This window comes from Sander vitreus, chromosome 7, assembly GCF_031162955.1.
Source record: "Sander vitreus isolate 19-12246 chromosome 7, sanVit1, whole genome shotgun sequence".
NCBI lineage: Eukaryota > Metazoa > Chordata > Actinopteri > Perciformes > Percidae > Sander > Sander vitreus.
The window spans coordinates 3,220,684-3,239,487 of NC_135861.1; the positions used below are offsets into that span (position 1 = coordinate 3,220,684).

Here is an 18,804-nt window from a genome sequence, read left to right on the forward strand (position 1 = left end):
TGAATTTGGGGTTTTCATTAGTTGTCAGTTCTAATCATCAAAAGTAAAAGAAATAAACACTTGAAATATATCAGTCTGTGTGGAATGAATGTATACATTATACAAGTTTCACTTTTTGAATGGAATTACTGAAATAAATCAACTTTTTCATGATATTCTAATTATATGACCAGCACCTGTATATATATATATATATATATATATATATATATATATATATATATATATATATATATATATATATATATATATATATATATATATATATATATATGCTGAAAATGGCAAGTATTGAAGAACATTTGGATGGTGCAACAAGGCAGGCCTGTTGGTTCTTTCAGGGGATGATTGTAAAAATTTACAAAGAATATGTTTACGCATAGGCGTAATTTACAGGGAGGATTGGGGGGTTACAGCCCCCCAATAATCAAAACTGGCCAGTGCAACCCCCCCCCCAAAAAATCTAATAATAACTATCTTTACATAAATAAAGACATTTGCACCATAACTTGATGCAGAAAAGGCACAAATTGTGGAAGAAAAATTCATCAGAATGCAGAAAATGAAGTATTTGATATGCTCAAAATTCGAGTTTTGCTTACGCCCGGCATTTACTATCTAACTGGGATGTTTTGGGACCGATTGGAGCTGTGGATGATATACAAATGGCGAGAGCAAATGAGGTTTAATGTATCCAGCTAATTGAAATAGCTCCCGTTACTGTATTGTGTGAACAGTTAACTTCATTTAATATTGCATGTGGCGTTTTCTTTTGCAGGCTGCAAATGTTCCACCAAAACAAGTTCCATGTAATGGCAGGTACCATGTAATGGAAAAGCGCCATAAGTGTGGTGTAGCCAGACCTTACTCCGCAGCGCTGTGGAGATAGAGCTGGCAATGCGAGACTATAGGGCCACACAGGTTCAATGGCACTATGTCTGTGCAGGGGAAAAGGAACAGTGAAAGGGTGGAAACTGTGGAGTTAAAGCAAATGTTGAACACATTGTATTGCACTGTAACATAGGCTATATGAAGAAGATGATGATGTATTACTATTATTTATTTTTTGCACATTCTGCACTCAACCCATTTAGCCTTTTTTTTTCATGATAAACAGCTATTTTGTAAATATTTGTTTCTGTATTAATTTTTTTATTTATTGAAATTTATTTAAAATGTATTGAAATAATTTCTGGTACAGGATATAAAATCCTCTATTCCAGACACAAAACAAATGTATATCTATCTATCTATCTATCTATCTATCTATATATATATATATATATATTAACATTGTAGTTTTCAGAAAACACATTCATTTCATGATTGAAATTTTCTAACAATTCATAAATAATTCATAAATAAGTTACATAAATTAATGACAAGCTTTATATATATTATAAATTAATTATTTATAATTATACAATGCATCCAACCTATTCTTAAAGAATGAATTGAAGGGGAACTTCTTCTGGAAGCTCGTTCCATGATTTTACGCACGGAGTGTGAAAACATTCTTTCTCTTTATTGTATTTTTTTGTATTCCTTATCGCCTTCTTCTGATTGTGACGTACACACTTCACTCCAGGACGGTAGGTGGCGGTACGTCAGCGACCCGCCAGTTTGAACCGAGAGAAGAAGAAGGAAGTTCCCGTTCGTCACACTAGCGCGAAATGTCGAAGATGTTGAAATCATGGCTGAAACATCTTCCAAGTCTAAACTTAAACGAAACAAGCCGTCTGTCAAAGATGTCCAGCCGGGAATGGGTTCGCGGGGAACACCGAAGAGGAGTCACACAACACTGTTCTCCAGTGGGAGCACGGCAGAGACTGGGAGGTGGGTGTTCCTCCGGTTAACTTTACCGTGGCAGTGTTCACGGAGCTATGTAAAGTCACCATAGAGACAGAGCGCATTCATGTCCCGCCCCCACCGTAGGGAAAAGTAACTCTCCGCTCTCCATTGATTTGTATTGCGTCAAGGTTTTCTCCTCGTCTCTTCCGTCTGCTAGCAAACAACAACAACAACAACCTGCTGTGTGGTGATATGAAGTACCAACAATGTAAAGAACCCATAACTTAAGTTTTTATAAGCTGCCGACCCGAAAAACTGAGTTTTTATGAAGACAAAGGTGGATATATACGTGAGGAATCAGCAGAGAGAAGGGGGAGACTGTGGCATCCTGACAATATGTCCAGTATGTCAGATCAGACTCTAAATAATGGTCGAGCTCGTTTTTAAATGCAACTAATTCTAAAGCTGCATTCATGGATATGAAATTCACGAGGGAATTAATGCAACCTGGTTAGGCTGCACCATGGAGCCACAGCATTCAGATCAGGCAACACAAAGTTACAACCAGATTGAGTTAATAATAGATTATATAATAGATAACAAATTGAGTTAGTAAATCATAAATTGTATCGCAATACGATACATCGATTGTTTGGACAACGAGACGACATTTGCTGGTATCACAAAGTCTGCCACGATACGATTTTGATTTGCTTCAATTCAAGGGCCTCAAACTCATTAAAAAATGAAATGACTTAATATCATATATTGTGGTATTATGGGAATTTCAATAAATGTGCTACTTGTTTTTTTTTTTAAGATAATTTTTTGGCAATTTTAGACCTTTTATTTGTATAGGACAGCTTAAAGCAGCTACACACCGGGCCGATAATCTGCTGTTGGACAGTCTGGCAAGGTCGGTGACTCGAGTCTGGTCGGTGTGTTCCGTGCCGTCGTCCGTTGGAGGGGCCGTCGGCCTTCATTTTGGCCGACCTGACATGCTCAGTCGGAGACAGGGCAGTCGGGACTCACCCGGAAATGGCGAGCGGGATGAGCGTGACTAGAGTCTCTCAAACTCTGACGAAAATCTTTTAAACTGACCTTTGTCGATCTGAAATGAAGACAGATTCAGCAACTGCACGGCCTATTTCTCTCTTAAAATGTTTTCAGAAACACGTTTCGGTGAACTATTTTAGTACAATATGAGATAGTAATCTGAATGAGTCGCCGCCTGCTGTCATGGAGACGTATTACGTCTTGTTGCTTTGGTGTGTTCTGAGGCACTTTTTTGGCCAACTCAGGGAGACTGATCAGTCCAACTGCCTTTTCTACCAACGGTCGGCCGTCTGGTTGGTGTGTAACTGCCTTTAGACTTGAAAGGGGAGAGAGACATGTAAAGGGGGAACGACATGCAGCAATGGGCCGCAGGTCGGAGTCGAACCCGCGGCCGCTGCGTCGAGGAGTAAAGCTCTATATATGGGCTCCTGCTCTACCAAGGTGAGCTACTCAGGCGCCCATAAAAGTGCAACTTAAAGGTGATATACAGATATGTATCGATAGTTTCACTTTGCATTGATGATTTTTGGATTGTTGATCATTAAATCGATATATCAATCCAGATCTATGTATCGTTACACCCCTGGTTGGTAAGAGCCTCGCTGACACATTGCCAACGAAAATGTAACATAAATAAGTAAAAAAAAAAGGTAGGATTTATTGCAGGGCTGTTATATAAGATTGCACAGGTTCACATAATAAAGTCGGAACTTAGTGTAAAGGCAGTTACACACCAACCAGACGGCCGACCGTCGGCAGAAAAGGCAGTTGGACTGATCAGTCTCCCCGAGTTGGTCAAAAAAAGTGCCTCTGAACACAGCAAAGCGACGAGATGTAATACGTCTCCATAACAGCAGGCGACGCTAATCTGTATTGTCGCCCAAAAAATGAAAACCGGCAGCTGATTGGACGAACGCGTCACGTGGATCTGGCTGCTGCTTCCGCATTTTGGATTTTTCGAACGGCCATTATTGGCGACTTATTCAGAATACGATCTCATATTGTACTAAAATAGTTCACCGAAACGTGTTTCTGAAAACATTTTAAGAGAGAAACAGGCCGTGCAGTTGCTGAATCTGTCTTCATTTCAGATCGACAAAGGTCAGTTTAAAAGATTTTCGTCAGAGTTTGAGAGACTCTAGTCACGCTCATCCCGCTCGCCATTTCCGGGTGAGTCCCGACTGCCCTGTCTCCGACTGAGCATGTCAGGTCGGCCAAAATGAAGGCCGACGGCCCCTCCAACGGACGACGGCACGGAACACACCGACCAGACTCGAGTCACCGACCTTGCCAGACTGTCCAACAGCAGATTATCGGACCGGTGTGTAGCTGCTTTAAGGCTAAGTCCAAGATGGGGGGGGGAAAAAATTCCTTGACAGCTTTTAGGAGAATTTCCTCCCAAATGGAAACTAAATGGGAACACGCTGATAGATGTCAAGTAAAGTAAAAACACCGCAGAGTAGTCAGATGTGGAGCAGCCATACCATAAATTAATTACACAACATTTGACACAACCTGCACTAGAGGAGAATACACACAAAGTGGACATTGTGCACTTGTGTAGCACATAACTTCATACGGTTTTGCCTTTAACCATTTTATAAAACTGTGGACCGACATTTCTTTCTCTACTACTTGTTAGTTACACAAGCAGACAACAGATCAAAGAGCAGTTTCATAAATAATTTCATTGACGGATTTAAAATGCATACAAAATCATTTTGAAAAAGGGGAGTGGGAAACTCATCATCATCATCATCATATCCTGCTCTCCCCTATTGGGTATTGGAAAATTAAATCAATTTTTTTCTGGAAACTCTTGATAGAAAAAACTCTTCAGACATTCAGCACATGTCTTGTGATAGAGCTACATGCTGGCTGAGGGGTTGTAAAGGAAAGGCGGGGGTTTTATTTAGAGAAGAGAAAACAAGTGCAGTGGTAGTTGTGTGAAACAGACAGAAAAAATGATTGTATTCGGGTTAAGGCAGTACCCTGATTTCTCAAACGCCATGTAAACACCGTACCCTTGTTAAAATCAGAGTTGCCATAACCGGGTTAACAGACCTAGAGAAATCCTTCAGTAACCGCGGTTTTCCTGCATGTATACACCTTAAAGGACAATTCCAGCGCAAAATGAACCTAGGGGTTAGTAACAGATGTGTACCCACTCTGTCGCTCTCTGGGACATGTTTTCATGCTAATCGAATGCGTTTGGAGCTTGAAAGAAGCTAGCGCGGACCGCTGATTAGCTTAAAACGCTAGTTTTCGGGGCACAGGGAAAGTAAAAACAAATCACTATTTATACCACTAAAAAGGCTCAAAATATCACCAAACTTCAATGGTAGCATAATGAGGGTCCCTAAATGTTAACCGAAGCATTGAGAACTTTGTAAGTGTACAGACAGTTTATTAAAAAGATAGTTTAGAAAGACAGTAGCTCCCTGTCTTTTTAATTTCAGTATTTCATTTCCGGGATTTCTCCGGTGCCGCCGGAAATTCCATCGGATGTCCCTCATTTCGGCCGGCTGTCCTTCCTCTTTCTTTGTGTTGGCGTTCTAACCTCCGGTGGATTTGTGAGGACTATGGTTAACTGCTCCTCAGATCTCTGCAGGGTAAATCCAGACAGCTAGCTAGACTATCTGTCCAATCGGAGTTTTCTGTTGCACGACTAAAACAACTTTTGAACGTACTAGGGCTGTGTATTGGCAAGAATCTGGCGATACGATACGTATCACGATACATGGGTCACGATTCAATATATTGCACTATATTTCGATACTGTGCGTAAGGCGATATATTGGGATTTTTTTAAAGTATAATTTTAGAAAAACTAATATTTAAAAAAAGACATGATGTGCATAAAAGAAAAGAAGTTAACTTTAGGTAAACAATTCAGTACACAGAAAATCAACTGCCAGTTTGGAATTGTGGTTCACAGGTTCTTAGTAAGCTGATGTTTATATGCTAAAGTAGGCCAACGTTCAGCAATAGCTACATTGCTTCTAGCAAAAAGTCAGGCACTGCTAGGCACTGTTAGGCAAGGACACTAGTGGTGGAACGGTACATGTATTCGTACTGAACCGAAATGGTACGGGTGTCTCGGTTCGGTACATGAATTTACGTTTCTTAGAGACACCTAATCTGTAGCCCCGCCTTAGCTCTGAAGCTCCCAAGGTCCGCCTACATGTCGAGTCGGTCCAGTAAGTCCACACGAAGCAAACTAGTCCCTTCCATATACAACCAAACACGGATGTAGCTGTAGCTGTATCCCTTCTTGCCTCGACCACAAATGGCTTCCAGGCCCATTTGCTTCGCTGTTTGCTCCGCTGTTAGCTCTGCTTTTAGCTCCGCCGTTAGCTGTTAGCTCCGCCGTTAGCGTGTGAAGCTAACGCCACAATTCGCCAACTGCTCTGTGTAACCAAAGGGGTAAGCGTCGCTTCAGAGCTCGATCCTCCTATGGCGCCATTTTGATGCTACAAAGCGATCACCCAACGTTAGCATTCCATTGACTGCCATTCATTTTGACGTCACTTTGACAGCGAATAACTTTACATCTGAAGCATTTAAAGACTCTATTTGTCCATTGTTTATTTCTAAAGCAACACGACAATGTATAAAAGGCTCCATTACCTTGTATCTCACGTTATGGCTCCGTAGCAGACGTTTTTATAAAAATAGGCTAACGATTGTGTCATAACCACGCCACTTACTGTCGCATAGCTAGTAGAGGAATTACCATATAGTACAGGAGAAGCTTGCAGGCAGTTTCAACTTACATTAGCTGTTTAAGTGTAATTACTAATGTTAACTAGCATTTTACTTAGCAAGAATTAGCCTGTGCCTATGTTATCTCCTTACATATACCTACGCTCTCCGTCTCTGCAAGATTGGGAATGATTGAGATTTCTCTTGGCACAGCTACCAGAAGACTTACAACTTTCAGACAGGTTGCTCACGTCACATTTACATTGTCTCTCTCAGTTGGAGGCTGTGCAGTAACGCTCAGCGCTCACCGGAAAAGTGCTTCTAATATCCTTCACTGGTCTCCGTCCAGAACAACGGGATCTGTTGGTCCATTTTATATACTGTCTACGGTCCTCCAGAACAACGGGATCTGTTGGTCCATTCTTATATACTGTCTATGTGTGTAACCGAAGCTGCTCTTTTAACACCCCTGCTCTGTGCATTCACATATGAGAGCAGCGCTTGTCTCCCATATCACACTACTAGCTGATTGTCTTATTTTGTTTACAAGTTCCAGATGGAGTCTGGAGATGATGTGGGGTAGCCTACTTATTGTTTGCTGTTTACATCTTACTTCATACGCTTCAGGCTGTTGCAGCTAGCTCAGGGGAGAGACTGGATGACACTAGGTGGTACAGCCTGAGACATGCACAATAAAAAAAAAATTGCCTTCTGCATTTTTTTTTGCTTTTCCCTCCATTGTACCGAACCGTGATGTCTGTACCGAGGTATGATCCGAACCGTGACTTCAGTGTACCGTTCCACCCCTAAAGGACACTAGTGGTGCATCTCAGCAGCAGTAGGGGGTTTAAACACAACATAAACATGAACCACTGTCTTACATGAATATCTTTTTTTTTTTAAATAAAAAAATAATATATTGCGATACTCAAGTGTATAGATTTTTTCTTACACCCCTAGAACGTACACATGTTCCACCAAACCGTGGCTCCGTCCGGCACTTAGCGCCCCGCCAAGATTGTGATTGGTTTAAAGAAATGCCAATAAACCAGAGCACGTTTTTCTCCCATCTCAGAATGCTGTGTGGACTAGCCAGACCCTCCTCCACAGCGGTGTGGAGGAAGGTCTGGCAATGCGAGACATAGGTCAACCGGAAGAAAAAGCCAGTTGTGCGTTGGCAGAGCGCCACCTACTGTACCAGAGGTAGAGTTACTCCCGTCATTCTTCCCCGCTCATGTATACGTGTTATTCACGTGACCGGGGTAAGACTGCACCCCGTTCCCTGCTGAGTGTGTCGTATCTGGTTTACAGGTCAGTGTGGTGGACCAGCAAGCAGCTGCCGGCTGTGGAGAGTCTGTGGGCACTGTGTGCTCTGCCGTGTCTGGAGAATCAGCACCGGGACCTGGTTCCTGACCTTCCACATCCATCTACAGCGGTATGTTACTGTTGAGTGTACCACATTATACACATTTCCTGTAGTGAATATGCTGAAACTCACAACAAGACTCACATTAGGAGAGACTCCCATCAACACACAGAGTGAGTGGGCTGCGAAAAAAAAAGAAAAAGAAACTGGCATTATCGTTCTCACAACATTAACGTCCGGTTATGGATGTGACTTTGTGACTACAGAGCTCATGAATGTAGCGCTTACAACCAGCCCACTCTCCACAACATACTGCTCTAACCATCTGTCCTAAGATGTAAGACCTTTTCCTTTCAATTCCGATGCTGCTGGCGTTGAGTCTTGCATCTGTTTCCCCCCGCGTCGCTGCAGAGACCCACAGCACTGAAGTCCGGTGAACAGCGGTGGTGTGAACTCAGCGAAGACGTCGCTCCCTTCCCCGAACCCTCTCCACCTTCTCCGAGGACTTGGTCCAGTCCCAGCCCCTCCCCGCGGGAGCTCTCGGTGCAGACGGAACCCGTCCTGGACCCGGCGGACAGACAGCTGTCCTCTCGCAGCGGCCAAAGACCGCGGCCGTCCCTCCACGGCTGGGAGGGGCCGGCAGCTGGACCCTCCAGGGCAGGGGGGGACGAGGGGGGGAGAGGACGACAGACCGGACCGGTCGACACGGACCAGGCGAAAGTGTCTGACAGCCGAGTTCCTCTGCAGAGGAAGGGGGAGGATAGAGAGGAAGAGGAGGGGCAGAGGGAGGGGGAGGATGAAGAGGAAGAGGAGGGGCAGAGTAGTGTCGGAGGAGATGGAGGAGCAGCAGGAGGGGCCGGGCTTCAAAGCTGCCCCATGTGCCTGCTGGACTTCCCTGTTGGGTAAGAGATTTAGGTTTTAATTTGTTTTTAAATGTATTAAAAATGTTTAAACCTACGCGTATTATATATCATTTGAAATAGGGCTGCACCATATGAGGAAAATGACATTCTTTTAATGACATTTCTTTTTTGTGTCTTTTGTGATATGTCGCAGCTAGAGATGTTCTGATACCGATTGTTGATATTGCGATGACGATAAAAAAAAAGATATATTTTGCAGCCCTAATTTGAAAGGTAATGACATCATGATTAGGGCCGGGTACCCAGTTAGTACTTTTTAGGCGCCGACCGAATTGCCTCCTTACTATCGAGTATCGAAAAATGCCTCGTCACTCCTAAGGAGTAGATCTCACCAGCGTCAGCGAGCCAATAAGCATGCAGCATACTTCTACCAAGCTCTAATAATGCTGCTGATTGGCTGTCTAACGTTACACGTCGTAGAGACACGCAGGTACTACGCAGGTAGCCAAAACCGTTTTCCTCTTCCTGGTTCTCTTCCTCGGTGTGTGGCCTCATTAGCGTCTTTTTAAAAAAAATCCAACTCATTTATTCTATTTTCATATGCAGTCAGACAAATAAAACACAATCAGGAAGGTTTCTAAGGATAAAATGAAAAAAAAAAAGCTTACATATGTTACTGAAGTCAAGGCTTTGAGAAAGTTACTGAGGAAGTTTTACAAATCACAGCTTTTCAAGAGAGTTATAATTGACATTTTGTTTTTTTTTCTGGTACCAAGGCTGACTCAGCGACACTGTATCAGTTCTCTGAATACGGCCTTGAGTACAGCACAAGTAGCCTCGTTAGCAAAGCTATCAAAAAGTAGCCCTTCGTTTCCTTCGGCTGCCTCGCTGTAGCTGTCCGTCTACCCGGGTTCAACCTGGGAACTGGTACCACCAACCAAATACAGAGCTGTTTTAGAGTCAGAAAGACAGATGACTGACTGATATCAAAAACCCCCCAAAAATGTGACAGCACAACATGTTTTGTTTTCCTTGCTTGCCATAGGAACTGTAGTGTGATCAAACTGTTGAGGTCCGTTCACAGACGCAGAGATTTCCAATCTTGGATAATACCCTTCTAAAGCACCTACTACAGCTTTCAAAAAGGCCCTTAAATCTCACCTCATTTGACTGCTGGTTTGTATTTGTATCCTATGTAAAGTGTCATGGAGGACTTTGAGAAGTGCTCTATAAATCCAATGTATTATTATTATTATTATTATTATTATAAAGCACGGTTGTGTCTATTACAGCCTCACAGAGCTGCTAGCATGGCTCTTGTTGTTGTCTGTCCACTCAGACAAACAATCAGTAAACTAAACTAGAGCTGTGTCTTACATCCTGCACTTGTGTACTTACACACTAGGGCTGCACAATGAATCATTTTCCTCATACTGGGCAGCCCTATTACACACCTGCTATTTTGAGTACATAGTGCGTTCACACTGAGAAAGTATGGTCAAATGCAGCACTACGAGTACCCGGAAAGCTGGAAACTACTCGCCATCTTTGCTACGGAGCGGAAGCTACAGGACCGCTGACGTATTTTTCAAACTTGTAACTATGGCGGGCGAAGAAGCTGCAGCGTTTGCGATTGAAATGGCAAACACCAAACTATACAAATGTACATTTTACATAGAAGTACCACTCTGCTGTAGTCAGATTTGAAATCAATATCGTGACACGCCTAGTGTACGCTGTGTACTACACGAAAGGATCTGAATTGAGACACGCCTCAGGTCTGAACTTACATGCTGGATGTGATCAGTTTGGCTATTTGCACCGAAATATTGAATTTGTTTTTACCCTGTGTGAAACACACACACACACACACACACACACACACACACACACACACACACAGTGAGAGTGTGTTGTCTGTCCATACCGACAGTATATCTCCTTGTTCCCGTCTCTCCAGGTTCACCCAGATGGACTGTGACGGCCACCTGGCCCAGTGTCTGTCCGAGGTGAACGTGGACATGACCTGGTGAGGCCGACGGGACGCTGGCTGGCGGCTGTCCAGGTGAAGCAGCCACACACACACACACACACACACACTCCAGGATTGTATCGTATGAAGGAAACACCCAGAGAGCAGGTTGCACGCAGAACACTCACCATTCACTGACAGCTTACCCGGGCTGTGCACTGACAGAGAGGCTCCTGGACACGCTGGGTGTAGTCTCGCATTGCCAGACCTTCCTCCACAGCGCTGCGGAGGAAGGTCCATCCACACAACATTCCTGGATAGGAGAACGGGCTCTGGTTTATCTTTTCAACCCATCACAATTGCTTGTAATGAGTATACATGCTGCCTCCTGTTTACCCCGGCACGCGCATGCCCAGTATAAGAGAATGTTGATGAGACATGCGGTTTGGGCGTGTTAGTTTAAACGGATATAAGTTCTAAATGTAGCCTTAGTCGTGCAACAGAAAACTCAGATTGGACAGATAGTCTAGCTAGCTGTCTGGATTTAGCCTGCAGAGATCTGAGGAGCAGTTAACCATAGTCCTCATAAACGCCAACACAAAGAAAGAGGAAGGTGACGGACATCCGGCCGAAAATGAGGAACATCTGGTGGAACAATCCCGTAAATGAAACATCGTTGATATAGACTACTCTGGGTCATACCTCAAGGGGAGAGAACCAGGATGATAACCTCTTTGGAGAAAAAAAACCCTGTAAGCTTGGAAGCACTTTCCTACGTTATGAAAGAGGGTTCCTTTTTTTATTTGACAGCAGGTGCACTTTGGAAGCTCTGGTCAAAATGAGTCTGAGGACTCCCTGCCGTCATATGTCAGGTTATCCTCTTTAGACACTCGATCCATAATTTGGCTCCACTTGAGCGTGTGCACTTGGCCTCTGATGCCTTTGTTTCCAGCTGGTCGAGACGACCCGCAAACTGATAAGACAATCCAGCCTGGCCTTATCAGAGAGAGAGAGACCCAAATGGAACCGGGCCACATCCTCCTCTTAACAAAGCTGCTTTCACAGAAATATATCAAGCCACTGTGTTATTTTACGTTTCTGTAGAGCTGGGCGATATGGAAAAGAAATCGAATATCACAATATTTTTGACCAAATACATCGATGTCGATATTGTCGGGTGGACTAAATATTAACACAATGAGAGTTTGACAAATAATCACCAATAATGTGGATACAATGACTAAGTGGGTAAAGGCAAAGTAATAAAACGGCTGGAACAGTCTGGTAAGTTGAAAAACTGACATTTAAAACCAGGAAAAGACAACACTCACGATATTTAGAGATCCAAAATTGAAGACGATATCTAGCCTCATATATCGATGTCGATATAATATCCATATATTGCCCAGCCCTACATTTCTGTTGAAATAAATGATTGATTTCAAGCTAAAATGATGTCATGATGATCATGTTATTCTGAGTGTGATCTGTGGCTTTGGGGGAGTTTTGTGCTGGAACTATTTCTCTGTGAAGAGCAGCTGGGTGCAGCGACTGCGGGCAGCTTCCTGAAGTGTTGTCGCAGCGGGGTTGTCACATTTGATAGTATCTGTACAGAGACCAAAAGCAACAGCTGTTCTCACAGACCACATCTGGCTGCACTATAGCCAGAGACACTGCACAGCTGCAGTACTGGGTGGATGGATTACGCTGTTGTTCAAGTAACAGTTCCAGAGGGTAACTCCCCCTAAAACCACAATTCTTATTTTTAAACATTTATTTTTTAAACATTTGTGTTAAGATGATTAATAAAACAAGATACATCGTGTTAAAGCTATAGTGCGTAGTTTCTGTCGTATTTAAAATGATACATTTTCTGTCTAATTGACTTCCTCCAAATGCTGCGAGATCCGTACAGCAGAGGTATTTTGCACAAGGGACCGCTAATGTATCTGCACTCTGCTCTCTTCATACGTGCACGGAGTAAAGACTCCAATGCACACTGTTTAAATATTCATTTCTAGTAAACAGTTCAAGTTTATTATCTCTGAGTCTGTTTCAAATAAACACAGGAAATGGTGTTAGAATATGAATATTGGTTAATGCACTTACTAGTCTCCCAGTATGAACGTATGAGGTGATCAGGGGCTGTGAAGATGTGTGAGGCCAACTCCCAGGCGACACACACACACACACACACACACACACACACACACACAAAAAACTGTAGCATCTGCAAAGATTTTTCTGCCGTCCTCTGCAAAAGAAGCACCCAGTTCACGGAAAACCAGTATCATTTTTAATAATTACACATATTTACAAAGATGCGGTGAAGCAAAATGAAGCATATCCAACCAGCAGTATTTTAGAACCAAAATCATGGACCGAGTTCATTTATGTTCAGATAAAGATTCTCTTTCTTTTTGTTCGCTGTTCTGTAAAGTGGTTTCATGGACTCTTCAGTTCATCCGTTGGTCCCTCGAGAAAAACAACAATGCCCCTCGTGTGGGCAAATAGATCAACGAAACATGGCATTAATAAAAACTCAGCAAATGGCATGGAGTTCAGGGGGGTTGGAAGAGGAAGCTTCCTCCAATGTTGAAGTGATTTCTAGCTTCTTGAAGTGTGTGTGTGTGTGTGTGTGTGTGTGTGTGTGTGTGTGTGTGTGTGTGCGTGCGTCATGGCGGACTAATCAGTGACTGTGGAACGGTTTCACTATCTCTCCTCTCTTGTCGGTTTCTCCCCTGCCTGTAAAAAGGCCCTGCAGCTCATTGAGACCATTTGACTCAGGATCAGCTAATTAATCCTATTATGTGCTTATCAAATTAGCACGGCTCAGATTTCATCAGCTAACCCTCAGCCAATCGAGAGCTCTTCTTTCTCCTCGGAAGCACACCGACGTAGAGATGAACACCAAGCTCACTTCAGAGGCGAGGTCTTACCATAGATATAAAACTTAAAATTGTTTTATATCTATGGTTCTTTCTGTCTGACTTTAATCCAGGGCTGGGCAATATATTGATATTATATCGATATATGAGGCTGGATGTCGTCCTAAATTTTGGATACTGTAATCTCATATAATCTTAATATGACACGTGTTGTCTTTTCCTGGTTTTAAAGGCTGCATTATACTTAGTCATTATATCCAAGTTATTGATGATTATTTATCAAACACATATTCAGATGTGTAGTGCGTGTGTTTGATTAGATCCCAGCCTTTAAACAGATCACGGCTCCTGAATTTGGTTACAAATATGTTTGCCTGCTGTGTATAAAGGTGGCATTGCATGAAGTTTAAAAAAAAAAAATCCTGGCTTGTGCAAACTCTGCACCAGCAGCTGGGGGGAGAAAGAAAGAGCACCTCTTGATCGGGACGAGTATTAACTGAGATAGTCTTAAATTAATGCAAACACGAAAACTCAAGATTCAGTACAAATACCAAAACAGTACTTATTGTCAATACTTTAGTTTTGGGGGGAGTAGAGTCAATGCTTCAACTCTTTTCATTTTACAAAAGTGCTCAATGCATCAATGTTAAATAATAAAAAACTTTGTAAAAAGAAAAGGTCTGAATAAAATACAGTCTGAAGTTAGAAACGTTTCCTGATTTAGATCAAGATGTGTGTGACGAAATCATTCAAACAAACAAGACTAAGAATCGGATTGAGCATTTGACACTTTCAAATAGTCAAAGTTATGGATACATTTCAGTCGGTACTCAGAAAGCTCTGAGCTTTGTTAACCAGCCCTGTAGCTGACACTAACAGCTGGAACACACCGCACGTGTAAGCGCGGCGTAGCGCAGCTATTTTTATTTCAGCGCACGTTATCCAATCTGTCCGGCTACACCGGGCGGCGAAATTACGAATCCCACTATGGCCACGCCAAGACCCGCCCTACGAAGCAGCTCGATTGGTTGGGGTTAATCATTTGACCTCGAGTGGTTAAGGTTAGGATGCCTGGCCAATAAATGCTACTGAAGGGCGGGTCTTGGCGTGGCCATAGTGGGATTTGTAGTATCGCTAGCGTCCGGGCCTAGGCCCGCGCGCTGCAGTGATAGTTCCGGCGTCTCCTCTATTTATTCGCGATACGTGAGCATGTGCCCAGGCAGGTAATCACATACAGGAAGACCACAGGGCAGCCGGATACTTTACCGAAATAAACACATTTCAAAATAAATTCTCACAACAAGACACGCGATCAGGCACACAGAGAGAGAGATGGAGAGATGGATGGATGGATGGATGGATGGACGGACAGACACACACACACACTGTACAATTACTACAGTTTTCCCCACTCTTCCTATCGGAGATATAGAGATCAGGCACGTATCTGCGCTACACTTCCGCGCGTGGTGTGTTCCAGCTGTAAGGAGGCAGACCGGTCCAAAGACGCTCAGCAGATCCACATGTGGTTCTGTTTCTACTACACTTCTGTCTTTCTTGGCACGTACAGTCCACATGGTCGTACATTTTGGACTGTAGGGATGTTACTGATTAACCCGTTTAACCGTTGACAGATTAATACTATCAGTATCACTGAAAGGTTTTTTTGTTGAAATGTTAACTTACTGTTAGTACCCTACTTATACCCTTTATGTACATATTTTGTTTTGTGTCAGCACTAGGAAAGTGTTTATTTAAAATGTGTCTGAATAATCCTATAAAGGATGGGCCGAGTAAGCCGCCAGACATGAAAATAAACAATTCATTAATTCATTCATTCACCAGTTAAACACGATATTAAAACAAAAATAAACACGGTAGCCTATTAAAAATTTTTTTTTTGCATTGTAAAAGAAAAATAGGCTATACAATCTATTTCACATAACTTGTGTTTTAAGCTCTGCTAAGTCCGTGGCTCTCTGCTGGATGGCGCTCCCAGCAGACAGCTATGTGACACATGCCACTATATCGACGAGGACAGGCGGGTTAAATCGGCCGTCCCACACACAGAGTGTACCAGGCAGACACACAGATGACAACCTCGCAGGTGGATGCGAAGTGCTCCGCGGACAACTGCAGACTTGTTTTCGGTCGCCCAAGCGGTTCCAGAACAGTGGCTGCATGTGTCCACACAATGCGCAGAACATCGGGGCTGCGCGACCCGCACAAGTCTCAAGCTGTCTACGAAACGCGGCGAGTGTGTGTCCGAGCCTCCGGCTGGGTGAACTGGGACTCTGTTGACTGCTTGTCGGTTAACGGTTAATGATTGGTTAGACTTGCTTTGCCAGACCTTCCTCCACAGCGCTGCGGAGGAGGGTCTGTCTAGTCCACAGAGCATTCCGGGATGGGAGAAAAACGTGCTCTGGTTTATTGGCATTTCTTTAAACCAATCACAATCGTCTTGGGCGGTGCTAAATGCCGGACGGAGCCACGGTGCCGCTGCAAAATAGCCTCGGGAAGGAACTTGTTTTGGTGGAACGTGAACGTGTTGTAGTCGTGCAACAGAAAACTCCGATTGGACAGTCTAGCTAGCTGTCTGGATTTACCGTGCAGAGATCCACCGGAGTTTAAATTTCCAACACAAAGAAAGGGGAAGGTGACGGACATCCGGCCGAAAAGAGTGACATCCAACAGAATTTCTGGCTGCAATGGAGCAATCCCGGAATTGGAACGTCGTGGATGTAGACTAATGATCGGTTAACGCGAGTCGGCTATTGGTCAGAAAAAGAAAACAAAAATCTAAATTGGCATCCCTAGACTGTACAATAGGTCTGGACATGGACCGGTATGAAATTAAGTCGTGGAGAGTAGAAATTGGCAGGGATTGTTATTGCAGTTTTTCCTGGAGTTTTTCCATTTGCCTGGTTTGTTCAATACCTGTGGCGCAGCGTGAAAGCTGTTTTTAAAACCTAGGCCCGTGTCCGAGTCAACAGTTAAACTCTCGGTTGGGGTTTTGATTATCCTCCAGCGTGGTAACCTGACACAACTACCGTGAAAACTGACCACTTGACTCAAGTTAGAGTAAGTATTTAGTCGACTGGGTCACATTTATGGTTCAGGATGAAACTTGTCTGGGAGGTGACAGAACTAGGGTTGTTATTTTCAATTATCAAAATCGATTAATAACTCAAAAACAATTGGTAGATTAAGTTATTAAGTCTTTAAAATGATGAGAAATGCCATCACAAATTGTAGTTGATGTCTGTCGGTTAACTCAATTATATTGTTTGAGGACTATGTGGAACGCCTACTTCAATTTGAAGTGAAAAAAATACCAACCAACCAAATGTTTGAGTAGAAGCATTAAAATAAGTAAAGAAGCGTTGTATTCCTCTCTGTGTGATGAGAGAATATAATGAAAGGAAACGTACGACTGAAATGACTTAGCTGCATCATGACCTGTGCTTTAGAGACATAACAAGTTTTCTATTTTCTACCTTTTGGTTTCTTGACACTATTTTCATTATTCAACACCACCACTGCTAACAAAATGCAGTCAGTCTGTATACTACAGCTACCAGTGCAAATTAGTTTACATTGTCTCTCTGTGCTCCTGTCGGTCGAACAAGTGCACCGGCCCGGAGCATTTCTGATGGATCTCTAAACACCTGCTTTTATTCCTTTCAGAAATACCAATATTATATTCAGTATTATATTGGGCTGTCAATCGATTACATATTTTAATCGGGATTAATCGCATGATTGTCCATAGTTTACTCGTGATTAATGGCACATTTTTTATCTGTTCTAAATGAACTTTAAAAGAGAGATTTTTTTTCTCCAGTTTTTAATGCTTAAAGTGCCCATATTATGAAAAAAACACTTTTTCTGGGATTTGGGGTGTTCTTTTGTGTCTCTGGTGCTTCCACACGCATACAAACTTTGAAAGAAATCCATCCATGCTGTTCTGAGTGAGATACGGTTTCTGAATGTGTCCTGCCTTCAGTCTCTGGGTGAGCTGGTCAAAATCGGCACGGCTTGTGACATCACAAAACGAGCTGGCTGACCGCAGCCATTAGCGTTAGCATGCTAACGCTAATGCTAACGCTAGCATGCTACCTCATTCTCAATAGCAAAGCACTGCTACAACACACACAAGTTCACCATAATCTACAAAAGAACTACTTCCATGTGCGCCCTCATTTAGAAGTCTCCCAGCTAATCCTGCCTTGTAACTGACTGAAGGTGGAGAAACAGCCTTTCTTTTACTGTCTATGGAGCTAGCTAGCTGACATGATCTACATCTGAGCTACTGCGCATGTGCGAGTGCAATCAAAGATAGTACAGAAGAAGAAGAAAAGAGGTCTCACTCTAGCTAAAACAGAGACCAGGTGAAAAGAGGATCTGCAGCAGTGAGAGAGCTGTGCAGTACAACAAAAATATGGTGTTTTTTGAAACTTAAACCATGTAAACCTATTCTGGTACAACCTTAAAATACAGTTATGAACCTGAAAATGAGCATAATATGGGCACTTGAAGTAATATTTGAGACTGGACGTACTCCAGTGGTAACTCAGTTCAAATCAACAGTACATGCAAATAACTTCAGTCTTGTGGAGAGAATCATCTGGAAGGGTTTTGAAACTCAATTTGCCATTTAAAAGAATCTTTTATTTATCCATTTCTGCTCAAGGAGTTTTGTTTCTGCTAGCCATCCAGTCCCGTTTATGGATCTCGTCTCTGATGGGGATGAATTTACAATATACATAAGTCGCTAAGAGGGTCTGAAAAGTTGCTAAATCTAGTGAGAAAGTCGCCAAGATGGCACACTGTCCACAACGTTACTGCTGCAGCTTCCTGGTTTCCCAAACGACGGAGAGGAATCACAGAACATGCATGCGTTAATCGGACGAAAAAGGAATTTGTGTTAACTCTTAATTAACATGTTAGTTTTGACAGCCCTAAATATTACCAATACATTTGATTATCATTTTAACATGATTTTTGACTGCAGAGAGAGTTTAGTCATGTCATTGGACGTATACAAGCAAAGAAACAATGGAAGAATTGAAGTTGCACTGAGCTGTAGTTGCACCGTGTAAAGCCAGTCGTAGTGCGGAGATGGAAACACACGATGGGCCTAAAAATGGAAATGGAGACACA

General features: G+C 42.8%; 1 protein-coding gene across 1 annotated transcript; it reads left to right on the forward strand.

The window, feature by feature from the left end:
* Positions 1–1,672: 1,672 nt before the first annotated feature.
* Positions 1,673–11,552, forward strand: LOC144520239 (uncharacterized). The gene is made up of 4 exons (XM_078253903.1): positions 1,673–1,836; positions 7,864–7,987; positions 8,330–8,820; positions 10,742–11,552. The coding sequence occupies exons 1-4, from the start codon at positions 1,694–1,696 to the stop codon at positions 10,812–10,814; spliced, it is 831 nt and encodes a 276-aa protein (XP_078110029.1). The 5' UTR covers positions 1,673–1,693; the 3' UTR covers positions 10,815–11,552.
* Positions 11,553–18,804: the final 7,252 nt, after the last annotated feature.